Source organism: Terrapene carolina, unplaced genomic scaffold (assembly GCF_002925995.2).
Source record: "Terrapene carolina triunguis isolate 2854851 unplaced genomic scaffold, T_m_triunguis-2.0 Scaffold68, whole genome shotgun sequence".
NCBI classification, from domain to species: Eukaryota; Metazoa; Chordata; order Testudines; family Emydidae; genus Terrapene; species Terrapene triunguis.
In genome coordinates this window covers 12043860-12064906 of record NW_020664419.1, presented here as the reverse complement: position 1 = coordinate 12064906, position 21047 = coordinate 12043860, and the positions used below count along the sequence as shown (strand labels likewise).

At 42.3% G+C, this 21047-nt stretch overlaps 1 protein-coding gene across 2 annotated transcripts in view; it reads left to right on the top strand.

The window, feature by feature from the left end:
- Positions 1–12264: 12264 nt before the first annotated feature.
- Positions 12265–21047, top strand: part of GRM3 (glutamate metabotropic receptor 3) — a 56485-nt gene continuing 47702 nt past the window's right edge. The window contains exon 1 of one of the 2 annotated variants that reach the window (XM_026648932.1): positions 12265–12762. In XM_026648932.1, the coding sequence (XP_026504717.1) occupies positions 12265–12762 (498 nt within the window). The remainder of the gene's footprint in view (positions 12763–21047) is intronic. The other variant, XM_026648933.1, reaches the window with a different exon arrangement.

Sequence of the window (21047 nt, the reverse complement as noted above, 5' to 3'; positions counted from 1 at the left end):
AGAAGCCAAGGCTCTGCCCGCAGAGCAGCTGGGCTGTAGGGTGAACAGAAGTTCACAGCAAGCACGGGGCTCAAGAAGACCTCTGCAGATGCTCCAAAGAGCTGCCAAGTGATCACGAGCAAAGGAGTGGGATGGGGTTTACTAGGAAAAGACAGGAAGACACTTCAGAAAAGTTAAAAGGAAAATGCTAAACACTTGTCCAATGAATCAAGTCTTTGGTCCTGCAGGCAGAGAGAAAAGTGAAGGGGGTCATCTGGTATCTGTATCTGGTGACTGTCCCTTACACCTCTTCTCTCTTCTTTGCCAGAGATTTCATCTCAGACCGGAGCACAGAGACATCCCCATCAGCACTGAGGGACAAATCGTTTTCTAGTGTTGGGCAGGATACACACCCCTATATTTATACAGGGAGCGCTCACTGGCCTTTGGCCCCATTGACCATGCAGTGCTGATGACATACATACAACAGCTACCAGGAATAAATGTGGTAGCACTGTGTGGTATCCACAGGTTAAAGAAGGTTATGACGGGCACCTGCTTCTCCTCATCTAATGAAGCCCCAGAGGTCCTCAGTATTCTCCTCCTTTTGCCTCACTGCTTTTATGAGAGTATTTAAAGTGCTACCAAAATGCAGGCAGCACTTGTCTGTACATTGTTTTCTCCACTGGTGCAGTCTCAGCTGGCACCAATGTCTGGAAGAAATAAGCAGATGGATGAAGAGCGTCAGGCCCCAGCTCAATCCAGGAAGGACAGAAGGGATGATGGTGGGAAGGCAGTAACTCTTTGAGGGACTTGCAAAGACTCTAACTTCACTTTACATCAAGGTCATCACATCACAAGATATCCAGATGGTGCAAAGCCTCAGACTCATGCTGGGTTCCCATTACCCAAAACACTCAGATTGCTACAGTACTGAAGAACGCTATCTTCCATCTTCAGCTGGTCAGAAGACTGCACATCCTCCTTGCATTGGAGCAGATGGCCATTGGTGGTCCACATGCTATTGCAGCTCACTCTGCTGGGGCCGAACGTAACCACTACACCCAAGGCTCAGCTGGTGCTGAATGCAGCACCCTGCTTCACAGAGCAACACAGGCCAATGCTTCCACATTGCACCAATGTTGTATAAACTCCACTGGCTCCCCTTTATTGATCGGAGTCCTAACATACAGGGTCCCATCATGTCTGGGAGCTGGCTAACTCCAACAGTGTCCTATCAAGGGCTTCTATGTCTCCCTCTCTTTATGCAAAACCACTTAGGCTCTTTTTATATACATATCAACAAGATCATCATAGGGTATAGTCTCTGAGGCAAGGACTGAATTTTCATTATATGTCTGCAACATACCTAACACAGAAGGACCCCTATCCCTTATCTGGGCCTCGGCATTACCCCAGTGCTAATACTAATAGACTTTATTCTGAAATAACTATTTGTTCTCTCTAAAAATATACGGTAACATTTATAAATGCAATAACATATTTCAAGATGGGCATCTGTACAGGGATAACTCACTCTTGAGTCTACCTTCTTTGGCATAATACCTCCTGTCTTGTGTGTTATTCCGTATTTTGAAGCCTTTCACAAACTTTCTGGGAGTTTTGACTGTAACATCTGCTCTTCTATGATATGCCAACCATGTGATGAACTTGTGTAATTTTACTTGAGGCTTCAAATTTCAAAGCTTGCAAAACCACTAATAATTAGATCCTAGGAGAAAAGTGATGTTGCAAATGGGCAGAAATTGCTTCAGATCGACACTGAAATCCATTTCTACATACTTGGAAGGCTACCACTCAACAAAGAAAAAAAAAACGAGGAGTCCTTGTGGCACCTTAGAGACTAACAAATTTATTTGGGCATAAGCTTGAAGTGGGTTCTAGCCCACGAAAGCTTATGCCCAAATAAATTTGTTAGTCTCTAAGGTGCCACAAGGACGCCTCGTTTTTTTGTTTGGTTTTTTTTGCTGATACAGACTAACACGGCTACCACTGAAACCACTCAACAAAGAGTTTACATAAAGCTTTTAATTTATGGTGGGAAAAAAAGCACATTTTAGGTATTCCACATTTTAATCATGTCCTTTTTGCAATATATCAGATGTCAATCAAGTACAAGAAAGCACTGATTCAGTGTTAAATTTCCACAGATTTTTTTTCCATTTAGAGTATATTATCAATAATAATAGCAATACCAACCTCTATTCATCGGTAGATGTCAATATGCTTTATTAAGGAGGTAAAGTATCATTTCCCTGTTTTACAGATGGGTAAACTGAGAGGCACGGAGAGGCAAAGTGACTTACCCAAGGGTATCTAGCAGATCAGTGGCAGAGCCAGGACTAGAAAACCTCATCTCCTGAGTCCCAGACTAATGCTCAGTCTACAAGGCCATAGTGCAGGGGTCGGCAACGTTTGGCATGCGGCTCGCCAGGGTGCCAAACATTGCTGACCCCTGCCATAGTGCGTCCCCAAACTAACCAACTTTCTCCTGCAGAACTAAATACCAGAGAGGAAAACTCCTAGTGTACCAGAGCCTCAGCTGGTGTAAATTGGTGTAGCTCCTTGGAAGTCAAAATTATGCTTCCCTAATAAATCATTGCCATGGCACAAAGAAAATAAAGCATGTTGAGCTGCATCCTCAGCTGTGTAAATGACAATGGCTTGATTCTATAAAAAGGGATCTATAAAATCTATGAATCTATAAAATCTTGTATCTATAAAAAGGGAAATAAGGACAACCCAGGGAATTACAGACCAGTCAGCTTAACTTCTGTTCCCAGAAAGATAATGGAGCAAATAATTAAGCAATCAGTTTGCAAACATCTAGAAGATAATAAGGTGACAAGTAACAGTCAGCATGGATTTGTAAAGAACAAATCATGTCAAACCAACCTGATAGCTTTCTTTGACAGGGTAACAAGCCTTGTGGATGGGGGGTAGCGATAGAATGATATATCTTGATTTAGTAAAACTTTTGATACTGTCGCACATGACCTTCTCATAAACAAACTAGAAAATGCAATCTAGATGGAGCTACTATAAGGTGGGTGCAAAACTGGTTGGAAAACTGTTCCCAGAGAGTAGTTATCAGTAGTTCACAGTCAAGCTGGAAGGGCATATCGAGTGGGGTCCCGCAGGGATCAGTTCTGGGTCCAGTTCTGTTCAATATCTTCATCAATGGTTTAGATAATGGCATAGAGAGAACACTTATAAAGTTTGCGGACGATACCAAGCCGAAAGGGGTTGCAAGTGCTTTGGAGGATACAATTAAAATTCAAAATGACCTGGACAAACTAGAGAAATGGTCTGAAGTAAATAGGATGAAATTCAATAAGGACAAATGCAAAGTACTCCACTTAGGAAGGAACAATCAGTTGCACACATACAAAATGGGAAAGGACTTCCTAGGAAGGAAGCAAACATTGTTCTGGGATGTATCAGCGTAAGCAAGACACGAGAAGTAATTCTTCTGCGCTACTCCGCGCTGATTAGACCTCAACTGGAGTATTGTGTCCAGTTCTGGGCGCCACATTTCAGGAAGGATGTGGACAAATTGGAGAGAGTCCAAAGAAGCGCAACAAAAATGATTAAAGGTCTAGAAAACATGACCTATGAGGGAAGATTGAAAAAATTGGGTTTGTTTAGTCTGGAAAAGAGAAGTCTGAGAGGGGACATGATGACAGCTTTCAAGTATGTAAAATGTTGTTACAAGGAGGAGGAAGAAAAATTGTTTTTCTTAACCTCTGAGGATAGGACAAGAAGCAATTGGCTTAAATTGCAGCAAGGGAGGTTTAGGTTGGACATTAGGAAAAACTTCCTAGCTGTCAGGGTGGTTAAGCACTGGAATAACTTGCCTAGGGAGGCTGTGGAATCTCCATAATTGGAGATTTTTAAGAGTAGGTTGGACAAACGCCTGTCAGGGATGGTCTAAATAATACTTAGTCCTGCCATGAGTGCAGGACTAGATCATAGAATCATAGAATCATAGAATATCAGGGTTGGAAGGGACCTCAGGAGGTCATCTAGTCCAACCCCCTGCTCAAAGCAGGACCAATTCCCAACTAAATCATCCCAGCCAGGGCTTTGTCAAGCCTGACCTTAAAAATCTCTAAGGAAGGAGATTCCACCACCTCCCTAGGTAACCCATTCCAGTGCTTCACCACCCTCCTAGTGAAAAAGTTTTTCCTAATATCCAACCTAAACCTCCCCAACTGCAACTTGAGACCATTACTCCTTGTTCTGTCTCAAGGTCTTTTCCAGTTCTATTATTCTATGATTCTATGTTCTGCCTCCCTAAACTGCCCTTAAAGTTGTAACTCGATATAGTAGCCCTTCAGTGCTTAATTTGTGACAGGGCTTGCCAAGGCTGAGACCCGGCACCTCTAGGCTTGCCGTGTCCGTTATGAAAGTAAAAAAATTGCTTGAGCCCTGGTACCTAATTGCTTGAGTCCCAGCACCTCTTTCACTACAAATGAAGCATAGTAATCCTTACTTCCTAATGAACGATGTGTAGTGCTGCTGCTGCTCCTCCTCATCTGCTGCCACCTTGTGAAAGGTGGCTGAATTCTGGAGACGTTGCAGAGCGCCAAAAGAAAAGAAAAATGAAAAAGTGAAAGAAATCAACTAAACCGTGGACATCACGATTCCGTTGCATTTGCTGGATAAACAAGAGAAAAAGGGAGAGGAGGAAATGGGGAAAAATGAAATTTCAAAATGTTTTAAAAATAATGTTTAGCAAAAAAAAAAAAGAAAAAATCTCTTTCCAAATGAAAAGAACTTCAAAATATGGAAAGTTTTCATGGAAATGTCTTTTCCTTTTTTTCCAGCCAGCTCTAGTTTCTAATACACACAAATTGGTACCAATCCAATAAACCACTCAGGGTGATTTAGGATCAGATTTTCAAAAGAGCCCAGGCCCAGATTTCCAAGTGCTCAACAGCCGTAACTGGAATCAGATTTTCAACAGAGGCCAGCAAGCCTTTGAAAATCTGTCCCCAATTGTGAGTGCAGTACTCTTTTGGAAATCTGGTACTAAAAGAATGGAACTTGTGCTCCTAAATTACTAAGGGCTTGTCTACATGGGACACTCAGGAAAGTTAATTCAAATTAATTTTTGAAGTGGATTAGGGCTTGTCTACACTTGAAATGCTACAGCAGTGCAGCACTGTACCACTTCAGTGTAGACATGCCATCTCCTGAGAGGCAGTAGCTCTGTCAACCTAACATTGTCTACACCAGGGGTTAGGTCATCTTAGCTATGTCACTTAGGGATGTGGACTATTCACACCCCTGAGTGATGTAGCTTTAGTTCAACTGTGTTAAACCTCTGTGTGGATGTGTTTATTCAGAATTAAAGTGGATGTGATTCGATTTAGCTTAATTCACTTCCAAAGTGAATTAAGCTAAATTAAGTCCATTTAAATTCTGAATAAAACTGTCCAATGGGTTTAATGCAGTTTACCTAATCCACTATAAATTCACTCCTTTAGTTAATTCAGAATAACTTTCCTGAATATCCCTGTGTAAACATGCCCATAGATGCTTATGAAAATTGCACACTTAAGAACATGCTTAACTTTAAGCATGAGTAGTTGCATTAAAATCAATGGGACTATTCACATGTTTATGTGCTTTGCTGGATTTTGGCAATAGACTTATTTTAATAACTGTATAATTTATCCCTCATGAGTCCCCAAGGACATCAAAGGCACCAGTCCTCAATGAAGCAAACAGAACTGAAACACAATTTTTAGCTCGACTGACTTTGAGATACTGAATAACTGCCCAAATAAGTTAGCAAAATTTTCTACAAGTGAAAACCCCTTATATTTTGACTCCCCATATCTCACATATGCTTTATACAATTTACTTCTGTCTTTCCAGAAAAATTCGAAGGCATATGCTCCAGTATGTGAAATTTCTGGCAGTTTGGTTTAGTTTCAGCTAAGTTATGTGTCAAACTCTAGTGTTTCATGGAAAGTTAGCTTCAGCCATAACTACGGAGAAAATGCAATTTTGTTTCCTTTACCTTGTCATCTATCGGCAATTTTCCCTTTTCTATTCCATCCAGGTCTGAGCTATCAGAGTTCAGGCAGCCACTATCAGTATGTGAGTAATTTGTGTACCTGGCATATATCTGTCACTCTAATGCTTGTGTTTCTGTGAAAAGACTTTTACAAAAGGTGACTGGATCTCTAATTATAACCAGTCAGGAGACTCAGGCTTGTCCATCACTCACTTCCAGTGAAGTGAGGTACCTTATCCTACAGCATAGTTCTCATCAAGCATTAAGGTCAAGTTCTGGCAGAGCCAATATAAATGAGCCAGGTGTGTTGGATTAGCAGTGCTAGCGTGTTGGTAGTCCATCATTTTCAAGAAGGGTATAGTGTAGCATTTAACCATGTCAGCACTTGTGAGTCGGTCTTTAGACACATCAAATTTCAAGGAAAAATAGAATTGTGTTTAGAAATGTACTTCAGGAGAAAAAGGCACCTATCTTATGGTTTGTCTACACGGCAACTTAGTGCATGGCCAGCCAGGGTGAGAATTAAGAAATACGCCAGACTGCACTTGGATTTCACTGCACTGTAGCAGCAGCAAGCTGGTGCACTATAGATGCACACCCTGGCTTGCTGCACAGTAACTTGCCGAGCAGACCATCCCTTAGTTACCTTTGCCAGTAATTAATAATACCATCAAAGTCAGCAGCTGCTCTTCACCCCTGTGCCAAAAAGTAACCAAGCACAGTCAAATCAAACCCAAGCGCTAACCTTCTCCACTGCAGACATCAGCTTTTGTTATTCCAAAAGTGTAGGTAAAAAGATAAGCCGTGCAGAATGCCATGAAGATCAACAAATTCAGGCTACTTCTGATCTGGGGAGGTTCCAAAGTGGAGGTACCCTCATAGAGAACAACTTACCTCATGATTAATGGTATTGGAGAGAGTTGATAGAGTTAACAGCCTCAGCATGGGCACTTGACCTTCATCCATTGCCAGGAGGAGATCACCTGCTAATGCCGCTAGTGCGGTTACAGTCCAGTACCCAGGTGTGTAGCCAGATCGACAAGGCTCAAGGAGATCCGAGGCATCTAGGTGCTCAGAGAGTTCTCACTAGAACCTTCGCTATAATCTTAACCAAAAACAGAAGATTTGAAACTACGTGATTGTTAGACAGATTGTCATTGCCAAGTGGTGGTATTGTTATGCTGGAGAGTGATGAAGGCAATCACAGACCGCACTGAAACTAATGGCTATGCTAGGTACCATTCATTCAGGCTAAACGGAATAAGCAATTAAGCTCCTTTGTTGAGTGTATATATATATATAGCTGAAATAACTGAAACCACCGCCCAAGGTGCTGAGCCACATGGAAAGACCTGAGCAAGAACTAACTCAAGAAGAATAAGAATTCCCTAGGATTGATTGAAAACACCGGGGCTAGGCATTGATTGGGAGCCTATATCTATTTTGTCTGGTTTCTCATTTCGGTATTTGGATTGATTCTGTTCTAACAGAGGGGCCAAGTTAATTTTCACCATGAATCTATCTTTCTAAAAAAGGCCTTACTGCTAGAGATGCACCAAAAATGCCCCAGAAAAACTAGAAGCTGATGAGTAATCTCGTATTGGAGACAGCACCTAGTTAGTAGCTGGGACACTAGACTGGGAGTTGGGCGATCAGGATTCTCTTCCTGGCTCTGACATTGACTTGCTTTGTGGCCTTGGACAAATCCCTTCTTTTCTCTTTGCCTCTGTTTCCTCTCACTTTGTCTATTTTGACTGTAATCTCTTTGGGATAGGGATTGTTTCTAATTACATGTTTGCATGCCTGTCACAATGGGCCCTGACCTCAGTTGGGTAGTTAAATGCTATCACAGTATAAATGTTTGATGGATAGCCACTCCCAATTGAAACGATATTCAAATGCACCATCGCAGAAAAGTGTTTTAATGTCAGCCAGCATGGATTTGGGCAGAATGGTGATATCACTTCCGGAAGCATGTGGCACAATTCAGCTCCGAGTTAGTGGGTGCTATTCCAACTGCAGGGAAGGGAAAGAATATGGCCCACGTTCTTTTACATGTAACACTGCCAGGAGTGACTTATGTATATTGCAGAGCTAATACACTCCAAACCAAGCCAGCATGTCAGAGGTGTCTGTTGATGGAGATGTGCAGGAGGAAAATTAAAATCCTAGCTCATCTTCGCTAATGGCTTCAAACCAACTTTTCTTCTTCACAGCCAGCACTCTGGGCAGGACTCCCTACCTGAACATCTAGCCACCTGAATCTGCATTGCTGCTTAAGGCTTGTTCTTTTACTAATCACATAGCCAACGGGAAAACATTTGCTCCTTTGACAGTCCTAGAGGGAACAATTTTTGACAAACTGCCCCTCCCCTTCCCAGACTGATATGCCTGACGCACCTGTTCTTGTGGGCAGCGCAGTGACACAAAAAGAAGCCGAAGTCACACGGGGCTCCAGTAGCAATGAGGAGGCAGAGGTTTGGAAGCGAGGTTGGCTGGTTTGCAGGATGAGAGAAGAGCTGTGCCTGCAAAAGGAAGTAGATTTTTTTTTTTTTACTGAAGATTATGTTCCTGGTTAATATTTAAAAGCTAAGAGACTGAACAACTGAAAGACAGTGATCATGTTTTCCTGGGAACCAGGAATCTGCTCCCATGTTCCTGTCCATTTTACAAAATACAGAATTTTGCCCTGGTTTTGGACTCCACTGCAGCTTGGAGACCTGAGTGAGCCACTGGCCTGCGGAGTGGGGCTAGCTAGCCCATGTGCATCAGGAACCTTAGTGTGTCACATGTTGTCAACCTTCTGTCCCCTCACAGACCTCCCTGGGAGCACCCCCATCCGTCTCTCGACAGAAGTCCTTTGGACCAGGGCTGCTCAACATGTAGAGTGCCAGAGAAGTGAGGTGGCTTGACAGAGTAGCATGAGGAGTGGGCCTACCCCCATCTCTCTCCCTTTCACACCCACTCCCCGATGCCCATTGAAATTGCCAACTCTTGCCCCTGCTATGTTTCTCACTTGAAAAAAATGGTAGCCAAAGAAATGAACATGAATGATGAAAGGCTGGAATAAAGCTGACTCACTTTGCAGGATTGCTCATTCCAGATGAAATTTATCCCAAGACAGAAGGCCTGCCCATGTCCCTATATACCACCTAAGAAGGCATTGATGCATAGGGTCTTGTGTAGGTTGTCTATGGGATTTAGAACACAGGGTTGTCTCTAACTAGACATTTCTGAGCAGAAGTTACTTGTTCCTGACAGCCTTGGAGTGCTGTTGTGACAAACTGCTTTTGATATCACCCCATAAAAACCTCAAGCAAAAGAAGAAGGCAGGTATGGGAAGGAAGGGTGGCTGGCTGGCTGGCTATGGGACTGGCAGAGAGCTCAAAAGATCTGGGTTGGATTCTGAGCTGACCTACAATAATCTTGGGTGAGTCATTCATTATTATCGGTATTACTGTATATTGCACTGGGCTCTGTACAAACACAGGACAAAAGACAGTCCCCACCCCAAAGAACTTGAAAGCGAAATATAAGACAAGAAACAACAAATGGATACAAACAGATGCAGGAGTACAAGGAAAAAATTCACCAGCATGATAAGCAGTAGTCTCAGCAGCCTAGCTCAGCTCCCATTTAGTTACCTAAATAAATAGCCAGATTTTCAGAAGTGTTCAGTTTGTTGGGTATGGAGCTCTTTTGAAAACTTGCCCATAAGTGTTACTGTGGGAGTTGCAGAGTGCAGAGTTCTTTTGAAAATCAGCTTTTTATGGAGGTGCAAAAATGGGAGCTAAGCGCTTTTCGAATTTGGTCCCCAGCAGGGGTCGTGAGCCATTGAAAACCTGGCCCTTAAGCTCTGTGCCTCAATTTCCCCACCTATAAAATGGGGATAACAATCTTCATGGGGCTGTTGTGGAGATAAATACATTAAATGTTTGTTGAGGCCCTAAGATACCAGGATGATATAGGCCATACAAATGCACAGAATAGATAATGCATAGGAAATCTCAAAGCACGTTATAGTCCAGAGGACAGATTACTACCATGAACTATGGAAGCAGATCTGATAAATTATTGGCATCTTATAATTCAATCTGACAACTTTGTCCAATAAATTATTTGCAAACAAATATTTTTCATTATTTGAAGCACTCTGAAGATGGTTGAATAATATCTGGCAAATATTGTTTGACTGAATTTGATGTTGAATTATTTGTGAATATATTTATTTCATTATTCCTACCAGCTTTCCCCAGAGTGGATGTTAACCTGGGAGGTTCTGTTCCTGCATTGGTTAAAAAACCATATGGCTGATTGCCTATGGTGAAGGGTGAAACTGTTTGTTTGCAGCTCACATATCACTTATCTGCGCATGGAGGACTTTGCTGAAATGGGCTGCGGTTCAGGCTATATACACATCAATATGGCTATAAAGAAGTATGTTTAACTGTGTAGCTGGCTTGCTACTGACATGATATAACGATGCTGGAGTAAATATAAATAAAATTCTGTCCTTTGCCAGAATCTGATAGAGCAATATAGAAACTCCCCCAGGATAAACAGCTGCATCGGAATAAGCTTGTTCATCCATCTTTCAGTGTTAAATTTTAATTGTCTCTTCTTTAAATTTCTTAGCACTCTGTTTTAAATAATGCTAAGTGTTTCTAAATTATACATAGCCCTGCAAGCCTAATCATAATAAATTTTGCTTTAAGGAAAAGGTAAGTACAATAATGAAATATTAAAGTGCTCTACTTAAATATTACCATATTTGATTTTTTTAAGGACTTGGAGTTCAAGGTGGCCACATTAATTCATGCTGTAAAGAGACACTATCAAGGAGTTTACAGGCAAATACATATAGTCATGAGACTGTTGTAGCATAACATGGTCATATCTAAAGGTTTGATCCTGCTCCTCTTGCAATCAATAGCAAAACGCCCATTGACTTCAATGGGAGTAGAATCAGCCCAAATATATGCATGCTTGAATGTCTGTTTTCCCCCTGACCCATGCACTGAACTATGATTAACATTAAAGTGAGTAAGTTCAGCCCTAGGCATTTTTCTGCCTTGGGCAAACTTCAATATGCATATCCTTTCTGTTCTAGCTCATCTTCGTTGCTTTTACCTTTTCCTCGAGTTATTTGCTTGCAAGGTTTTTAACTTTAAAGACAAATGATCAGGTGCTTAAGGCACTAGACCATGATTCACGAGATCTGGGGTCAGTTTCCAGCTCCGCCACGGACTCACTGCATGTCCTTGGGCAGGTTATTTAATCTCCCTGAGCCTCAGTTCCCCCATCTTTAAAATTGGGTTGATAATATTTCCTTTCTCCCACCCTTTGTTTATCTTGCCCAGCCCAGGAAGGGTATCCAGAGCTTCCCTCCCACAATGTCTCCCTCCCTCAAGCCAGGCAGAAGGTGGTAGGGGTGTACCTCCCCTATCTCATGGAAGCTGGGACCACTGGAGTTCAGCCTGGCACTTTGGAAGAAAAGGTCCTGTGCTGAGCAGAGCAACAACTAACTACCCAGCACCTGCAGGCCCAGGTGGCAGCAATGGGAGAATCCTGAAGCTGTGGGAGGGGCAAGTGGGATCCAGTGGGTGGAGATAGCTTTAACTAGGAAGGGAAGATAAAACCTAGGGGAGGTTGACAAGTGCAGTGAGACACAGAGGGAGCTGCAGCCTGGATGGAGGGTGGAAGGAAACATAACGGCAGTACGACTCTCAGAATAGGGGAGACAGCAGAAGAGCATTTGGACATGAGTGTAAGAGAGAGCTAGATATGGGGAGAATCTGCTTTATTTATTCTTCATCTCCTGTCCTAACCTGTTGCTTAACAGCATTCAGCAACATTACACATTTGACTCGTTTCACCCCAGAGTTGGTTGTGTTTCCGTGGAATTTTGTGCGTAGCTGCTGTGTAAAATTTGTTCAGCTTGTGAAGCAATTATGGATCCTTTGGGATGAAAGACACTATGCGCATGTAAGCCGATCTTATTTCTCATTGCCAGAGCTTTCTATTTTCCCAAACCACGTCCTTTTAACACCACTCTGAATGTTTTATTGATGAAAAGAACATAATAACTGATGTCTCCTTTTGCCTTTTCTAATTCCTTTTGTCTATTTAGGGACTTGATGGAAAGTCTTGTTGGCTTGTACTTCCCTTGCTTGTGGGACAGCGCTTCACATTTGGCAATGGGTCAAGAGGACTAAGGGGCATGTCTACTTCTGCTCATGCTTCTTAAAGCTGCCAAAACAGGACCAATGAAGATGTTCACCAGGCTGCAGGTGCTTGCCCTTGCTTTGCTCTGCAAAGGAGTTTTCCTTTCCCTAAGTGACCATAACTTTTTAAGAAAGGAAATTAAGATAGAAGGAGACTTAGTCTTAGGTGGTTTATTCCCAATTAATGAAAAAGGCACCGGGACAGAAGAATGTGGGAGAATCAATGAAGACCGAGGCATCCAGCGCTTGGAGGCTATGTTGTTTGCCATTGATGAAATCAACAGAGACAATTACTTGCTCCCAGGAATTAAGCTTGGAGTTCATATTTTGGACACATGTTCAAGGGATACATACGCGTTAGAACAGTCTCTGGAGTTTGTCAGGGCATCTTTGACTAAAGTGGACGAAGCGGAGTATATGTGCCCCGATGGATCTTACGCCATTCAAGAAAACATTCCGTTACTCATTGCAGGTGTCATAGGTGGTTCTTATAGCAGTGTCTCCATACAGGTAAGACATTTCAAAACTTACACCCTCCAGAGAGAACTATGCATCTTGAGCTTCCCTGAAAGAAAAACCTACTAAATATGGTACAGATCATGGGTCACATTTGTTCCTAGAACCAATGAATTTACACCAAGGATGAATCTAAACCAAACTGATTTTTTTTTAAATCTGCTATAATTTAAATATGGGTAGGCTGGGCATTTCCTTTAGTGATGGTAGAACCTGTGGGAATTTGTGATTTTGAAAAATTAGATAATATATTGTAAGATTTGACTTTACCAGAACTTTTTTGAATATCATGATTTTTTTAAAATTTCAATTCACACCACTTAAGCCAACAGAAGTTTTTCCACTGTCTTCAATGCTCATTGGATGAGATCTTATATCTAGAAGCCACAATTTTAATGGGTTCTAAATTTGCAGTCCTTTCCTTATTAATGTGTGTTGTTCATGACAAGAATGTGTTCAAATCTCTGCTCTATGAATGGGGAAAGTGTCTGAAGAGGTGCCTATAAGGCTAAACGCTATAAGAAGTCTGAGTACAGCTGATTAGATTTTAGCTGAATTAGAGAAGAAACCCTGACTTTTTGTTTTGTACATCAAGTGAATGCAAAGAACAAATATTTTCCTCCATTTTTTACAGAGATTCTGTCTGCTCCTCTACCTATCTAGCATGTCTACAGCACCAATTGCCATAGGATCAGGGTGCTGAGACTTCCCAGCATCTTCTAAAATGTTCATCTCTTGCCTTGGAATGCAATACCCATCACTATAAAATCCTCTTGCATCTTTGGCAGAGGCTGATCTGATCAGTTCTTTTCTGCTGAACCAAAATATACCCTCCTTATTCACAAATGAGCACTGTCTTACTCCTCGAACAGTCCCATCTAAACAGATGGGACAACTTGCCAGTAAGGTGCTACACACTGTATTCTATCAGTATCAAACAGGACAAAATCCTGCCCCGTGCTACTAGCGGAGAAAGAAGTCATAGGGAGCTTCATCTGTCCCTTGCAGAAACAGGGCAGGATTTCAGCTAGTGCTAACTTCAACCAGCACTAAGCTAAGGGACTGATGGTCACCCTAGCCAGCACCCCAAGGCTCCACTGGCTTGGGAGGACAGCCAGGTCCCTATGCTAACATCCTAGAGTTTAGAATGGCCGCTAAGTGAGAATACAGCCTCCTCTTTATGGCGCAGACTGTGGCCTGTTTGGCATGCACATGCAGGGGAGTTATGGGGTGAGGAGCAGCCTCTAGAAAGCTGCTACCCTCTCCCACATAAAGTGTGGGTTCGGCTTTGACTCTGCCCCACAATGTACCAGACAGCCACGCCAGGGGATGTATTCTGTGCCAGATATAGGGTTGGTGCAGGGCATGTTCCTTCCCACCAGAGCAGGGGAGAAATCAGGAAGCAGATTGTGACTCCTGAGTCCTGGGCTGCACCGTTGGTGGCTCTGCCCAATACACAGGCCTCGATAGTTTAGCCCTAAAGGAACAGTAAGCACATCCTTATGTGCATCTCCTGAGACATCCTGCTGTGTGCTATCTGGATGGCCCTAGGACCTACTGCACTGCCAGCATCATTCCACCTCTTTGCCCCCAGCCTCTGGCACCTGCAAGGGCAGGATTAGGTCCGGTGCCTTCTGAGGCACATAGGAAAGAGTGTGCGTCGCAATGATTATGCTAACAGCTGTGTCAGCCTCCCTAAGCTTTGGTTGTGGATGATGAAACAGCAGTAAGCTTAGTAATAATTGATACTCTATCGCTTCCGTTCACCCAGCAGCGCCTCTTGATTCTTGGGACGCTCCCATTGACATCAGTAGGAATGGACAAGCCAAGAGTTCAGACGTCAAGAAATCCAAACATAGGGGCCTAAAGTTAAATACCTGAATCCATATTTGGGCATCTCACTAAGGAGGCCTGACCTTTAGAGGTGCTGCTCCCATTGGCGTCTGTGGGAGTTTTGGGCACTCAGCGCCTTTGAAAATCAGGCCACGTTCGTGACTGGATGGGCCTGCACGTCAGAGGAACTGAGAACGCAGAGGTCCCATGACGTCAGTTAGAAACGGAGGCGTTCAGATTTCGAAAATCAAGCCCACCACATTTCTAAATATGGATTTAAGTGTCTGACTTTAAGCACCCACGTTTGACCTCAAAGAATTAAGCAGCTACAGATCCACACCACAGTTTCTCTGGGAAAGCCACAACATAATCTGTGCAGAGCCCTTTCAGACAGGAAAACATTTCTGTCTTTTGTGTCTTGAGAATTTGCTGTTGTATTTCTGAACCTCCCCTCCTCCCCCCCTAGATTTCTGTCTGGACAGCTGTCTGCCCAATCACTTCACCATGCTCCCACTGTCAAATTTCTGCTTCTTTCATTATCCTTCCACTCAGGAAAGAGAATTCTTTGGTAAGTCAGCAATAAGCATATGTCCCCCAGAGCCAGTGTACACAACAGGCACTTTTTGCAGATAGCAGAAACTACAAGAGAATGTGAAATGCTTAATTTCTTGGTCAGACTTAATTATCATTAATGAAAACTGGGATAATTAGTCTTCAGATGCTGTATATAAATTAGCAATGAGCCCAATCCACACACAGCCTGATCCTGGAAAGCCCTTACCCAGGAGGTTAATATTTCATTACTCATGTGAGCAATCCCATTGCAGTCTATGGAACTACTTGCATAAATTTGCATGATTTAGGGTTTGGGATTGGGCCCAGAGTTTCATTCAGATTTGGAGATGGATTCTCCAAAGTTCAGGGATGTTCACGTCAGGGCTTGGTTGGTTCCTAGCTCTAGTTTAAATGAGACAGACATCCTGGTCTCAGCTAATCTACGGCAGGATTTTTTGACACTTTTAATGTAGTGATCATTAGAGAGTCTATGTTAAGTTCCGTTTTAAGTGAGGGGGGAAAGGGGAGCCCAATCTCCATATGTGGGCACTTTAATACTATGTCCAAATGCCACATTTAGACACTCAGGTCAGCACTTACAGGAATTTACACGTGTAAGTGGTGATTCACGTGTCCAGATACTGGATTTGTATGTCCAGATTCACATCCACTTTTGAAAACTGGACCGACCTGCTGTCTTTAATGTAGGAATGAGATCCATTCACCCTACCACCAAGGTTTCTTTCTTAGGAGTATAAAGACATCGATTTAAGTGGACTATATGCTGTGCATTTCCATATCGGACAGTAGGTATTTCCACAACAATATAGAGCTCGATCCTGCCAGAAAATGCCTCCACGCTGCAGATCCATAACATTTCCTGGGATACAACCATGAAAGTTATTTCTGAATTAAGCCCTTCCTTAGTGGCAGAACAATGTCAGAGCAGCCTCTCTATGCTGCCTTCATCTCAGGGCGCAGAACTTTTTGCTAGGCCCAGTACAACTGCGACATGTAGCAACCAGGCTTTGGGGAATGATTAGGGGCATATCACTGAGCCTGTTAAGAGCCCCCAAATCTATACCTAGGAATGGGGGTCTTCCTTTACTGACTAAATGACTGTTATAATTCTGGGAGGGAAATTCAGAGAGAGACTGTGGTGATAAGGCGGTGTTCTCTCCTTGACTGACAGATCTCTTCAACCATGCAGGTCTGCCAGCAAAAGTGGGAAAAGGGGACGTATGGCCTGAAAACTTATCCCCTTCACAAACAAACAAAAAAATCTACAGCCATCCAATCAGAGACCATAAAGAATATGTGACCTGTGTAACCAATCAAAATAGCATGAATTACAGATTCTCAGTACTTACAAAGAAGGGTCAGTGACTAAAAAATTGCTTCTTCTATTTCTCCTTCGCTAGGAAACTCGATTGGTTCCTCCGAGGTCTGAACCCAGAAACCAGAGCTTTCATCACCTCCTGGCTGGGTCACTAGCTCATTTTAAAGGTGGCAGTATTGCAGAGACTGCAGCTCAATCAAATCAGTATCTTAGACGTCTGTATACTAATGCGAGAAGTATGGGGAATAAGCAGGAAGAACTCAAAATGCTTGTAAATAAACATAACTATAACATAGTTGGCATCACGGAGACTTGGTGGGATAATACACATGACTGGAATATTGGTGTATCTTGCTCAGGAAGGACACGCAGGGGAAAAAGGGAGGAGGTGTTGCCTTATATATTAAAAATGTACACACTTGGACTGAGGTTGAGATAGAAATATGAGACAGACTTGTTGAAATTCTCTGGGTAAGGATAAAAGGAGTAAAAAGCAAGGGTGAAGTCATGGTAGGGGTCTATTACAGACCACCAAACCAGGAAGAAGAGGTGGATGAGGCTTTTTTTAAACAACTAACAAAATCATCCAAAGCGCAGGACTTGGTGGTGATCATGGACTTCCACTACCCAGACATCTGTTGGGAAAATAACACAGCAGGGCACAGATTATCCAACAAGTTCTTGGAATGTATTAGAGACAATTTTTTTATATCAGAAGGAGGAGAAAGATAGTAAGGGGGGAGGCTGTTCTAGATTTGATTTTGACAAATAAGGAGGAACTGGTTGAGAATTTGAAAGTGGAAGGCAACTTGGGTGAAAGTGATCATGAAATGGTAGAGTTCATGATTCTAAGAAATGATAGGAAAGAGAACAGCACAATAAAGACAATGGATTTCAAGAAGGCAGACTTTAGCGAACTCAAGGAGTTGTTAGGTAAAATCCCATGGAAAGCAAGTCTAAGGGGAAAAACAACTGAAGACAGTTGGCAGTTTTTCAAAGAGACATTATTAAGGGCACAAGAGCAAACTATCCCACTGCGTAATAAAGATAGGAAGTCTGGCAAGAAACCACCCTGGCTTAACAAGGAGATCTTCAATGATCTAAAACTCAAAAAAGAGTCCTACAAAAAGTGGAAAGTTGGTCAAATAACAAAGGATGAATATAAACAAATGACACAAGTATGTAGGGACAAAATTAGAAAAGCCAAGGCACCAAACAAGATCAAACTGGCTAGGGACATAAAAGGAAACAAGAAAACATTCTACAAATACATTAGAAGCAAGAGAAGACCAAGGACAGAGTAGGCCCGTTACTCAATGAGGGGGGAAAGACAATAACGGAAAATGTGGAAATGGCAGAGGTGCTTAAAGACTTCTTTGTTTCGGTTTTCACCAAGAAGGTTGGTGGCGATTGGACGTCTAACATAGTGAATGGCAGTGAAAATGTGGTAGGATCAGAGTCTAAAATAGGGAAAGAACAAGTCAAAAATTACTTAGACAAGTTAGATGTCTTCAGATCACCAGGGCTTGATGAAATGCATCCTAGAATACTCAAGAAGCTGACTGTGGAGATATCTGAGACATTAGCAATTATCTTTGAAAAGACGGGAGACATTCCAGAAGACTGGAAAAGGGCAAATATAGTGCCCTCTATAAAAAGGGAAATAAGGACAACCCAGGGAATTACAGACAAGTCAGCTTAACTTCTATTCCCGGAAAGATAATGGAGCAAATAATTAAGCAATCAATTTGCAAACACCTAGAAGATAATAAGGTGATAAATAACAGTCAGCATGGATTTGTCAAGAACAAATCATGTCAAACTAACCTGATAGCTTTCTTTGACAGGGTAACAAGCCTTGTAGATGGGGAGAAGCGGTAGATGTGATATATCTTGACTTTAGTAAGACTTTTGATACTATCTCGCATGACCGTCTCATAAACAAACTAGGGAAATACAACCTAGATGGAGCTACTATAAGGTGGGTGCACAACTGGTTGGAAAATCGTTCCCAGAGAGTAGTTATCAGTGGTTCACAGTCATGCTAGAAAGGCAAAACGAGTGGGGTCCCGCAGGGATCGGTTCTGGGTCCAGTTCTGTTCAATATTTTCATCAATGATTTAGATAATGGCATAGAGAGTACACTTATAAAGTTTGCGGACGATACCAAGCTGGGAGGTGTTACAAGTGCTTTGGAGGATAGGATTAAAATTCAAGATGATCTGGACAAACTGGAGAAACGGTCTGAAGTAAATAGAATGAAATTTAATAAGGACAAATGCAAAGTACTCCACTTAGGAAGGAACAATCAGTTGCACACATACAAAATGGGAAATGACTGCCTAGGAAGGAGTACTGCAGAAAGGGATCTGGGGGTCATAGTGGATCACAAGCTAAACGTGAGTCAACAGTGTAACACTGTTGCAAAAAAAGTGAACATCATTCTGGGATGTATTTGTAGGAGTATTGTAAGCAAGACACGAGAAGTAATTCTGCTCTAATTAGGCCTCAACTGGTGTATTGTGTCCAGTTCTGCAAGCCACATCTCAGGAAAGATGTTGACAAATTGGAGAAAGTCCAGAGAAGAGCAACAAAAATGATTAAAGGTCTAGAAAACATGACCTATGAGGGAAGATTTAAAAAATTGGGTTTGTTTAGTCTGGAAAAGAAAAGACTGAGAGGGGACATGATAACAGTTTTCAAGTACATAAAAGGTCATTACAAGGAGGAGGGAGAAAAGTTGTTCTTCTTAACCTCTGAGGACAGAACAAGAAGAAATGGGCTTAAATTGCAGCAAGGGTGGTTTAGGTTGGACATTAGGAAAAACTTCCTAACTGTCAGAGTGGTTTATCACTGGAATAAATTGCCTAGGGAGGTTGTGGAATCTCCATCATTGGGGATTTTTAAGAGCAAGTTGGACAAACACCTGTCAGGGACGGTCTAGATAATATTTAGTCCTGCCTTGAGTGCAGGGGACTGGACTAGATGACCTCTCGAGGTCCCTTCCAGTCCTATGATTCTATAATTCATGCAGACTGTGGCAGCCCACATCAGCAATGGGTATGGCTGCTGTGAGCAGTTGGGGCTGGCAGGAAATAAAGATTATTGTTATCCACTGGAAAATAGGCAGGATGTAATTAGAATAGATACATAGATGATAAGTATTACAAAACTATAATTTAGCCATGAAAATGAAATTAACAACATACAAAAAAGCACCGCGGAGCTTTAATGACCACATGTGATCTCAGTTCTGTGGATCATCCAACAATCAGTACCTTCAACCGTGTGGTATTAGGGACTGTAGCTTTAAGGGCTGAGCTTCCCAGACAGAGAGTCTAGGCAGGACGCTATGAAGCTATTGTTACACACACAGAAAAAAGCAGTGAGTAATCCCTGAATACCACAAACAGCACAGTACCCATAACACCAAGCTACTGCTTTCATATGTAGCTATCATGATTATGGGAGTATTAAATATGCATGGATCAGTTTCCCAAACTGTGGTCTACAGACAGCAGACTAGACACGTGGTGCTGGCTCCTCCTCCTTGTTTCTAAATCATATTTTTTTAAAGCTAAAAAGGATCGGATTTCAAAGGTGCCTAAGGGAGTTGGACTCCAGCTCCCAGTAGATTTGCCTAACTCCCTTTGGCTCCTTTGCAAATTACAGCCTAAATTATTTCCTAGCAGTGCTTTTCCAGTTAAGCATTTGCTGCAGTTGTCATAGGGGAATTATATGATTGTGAATGGGAATGGAGATGGTGCATGCAGTCATGAATGGGAGGCAAGGTGATCTGCAGTGCCATGAATGAGGAGAGGTAACCAAGAGACAATCAGTCTATTAAGATTTGACCTGCGCTTTGAATGGGCTTGGAAGGATTCGATTTTTATTGGTAAATGTCAATCCAGGTCAATTTCACCATACAAACACAAACTGAAGGAAAAAATATCTCCATCAATAGTAATCGAAATGTACAGATACACACAGTAAGAAAAATACTGCATGAGAAATTATTAGAGTTTGATTTAAGGCTCTTTACTTTGCATATTGCGACAGATGATGTTGACAGTTTGTGTCTTCATGGTGATCAACCCGTAACTTTTTGAATCTCAGTGTGTACTGTCATGGAATAACTAATGTCTGGTCTGCCCCAGTTTCTGACCCTCCTCCATAATTTCCCACAACAGGGAAAATTTAAATCAATTCAAAAAAATTAAAATGCTTAAAATAAGCATTGATATTATCTGTTGAAATGATAAAAGAATAAAAATCAAATTCTGCCAAACCTGATGTGAACAAGGTAGGGCTACCCTGGCATAACTCACACATACTCCGTGTGGCCCACTGGTCCCCTGCAATGGTGCCTGAGCCACAGACAGAGGTTGATGAGCCTGATACACCCCTGACTAATAGAAGCGATTCTTTTAGCTCATGCAGGACAGCCTCATGCTTTAAGATCCAGAAGTCCCAGAATCAGTCCCTGCTGCTGACAACTACAGAGGGGCATCATGTTCCAGACATGGTGCGCACTAGGCACAGGCAGACTGCT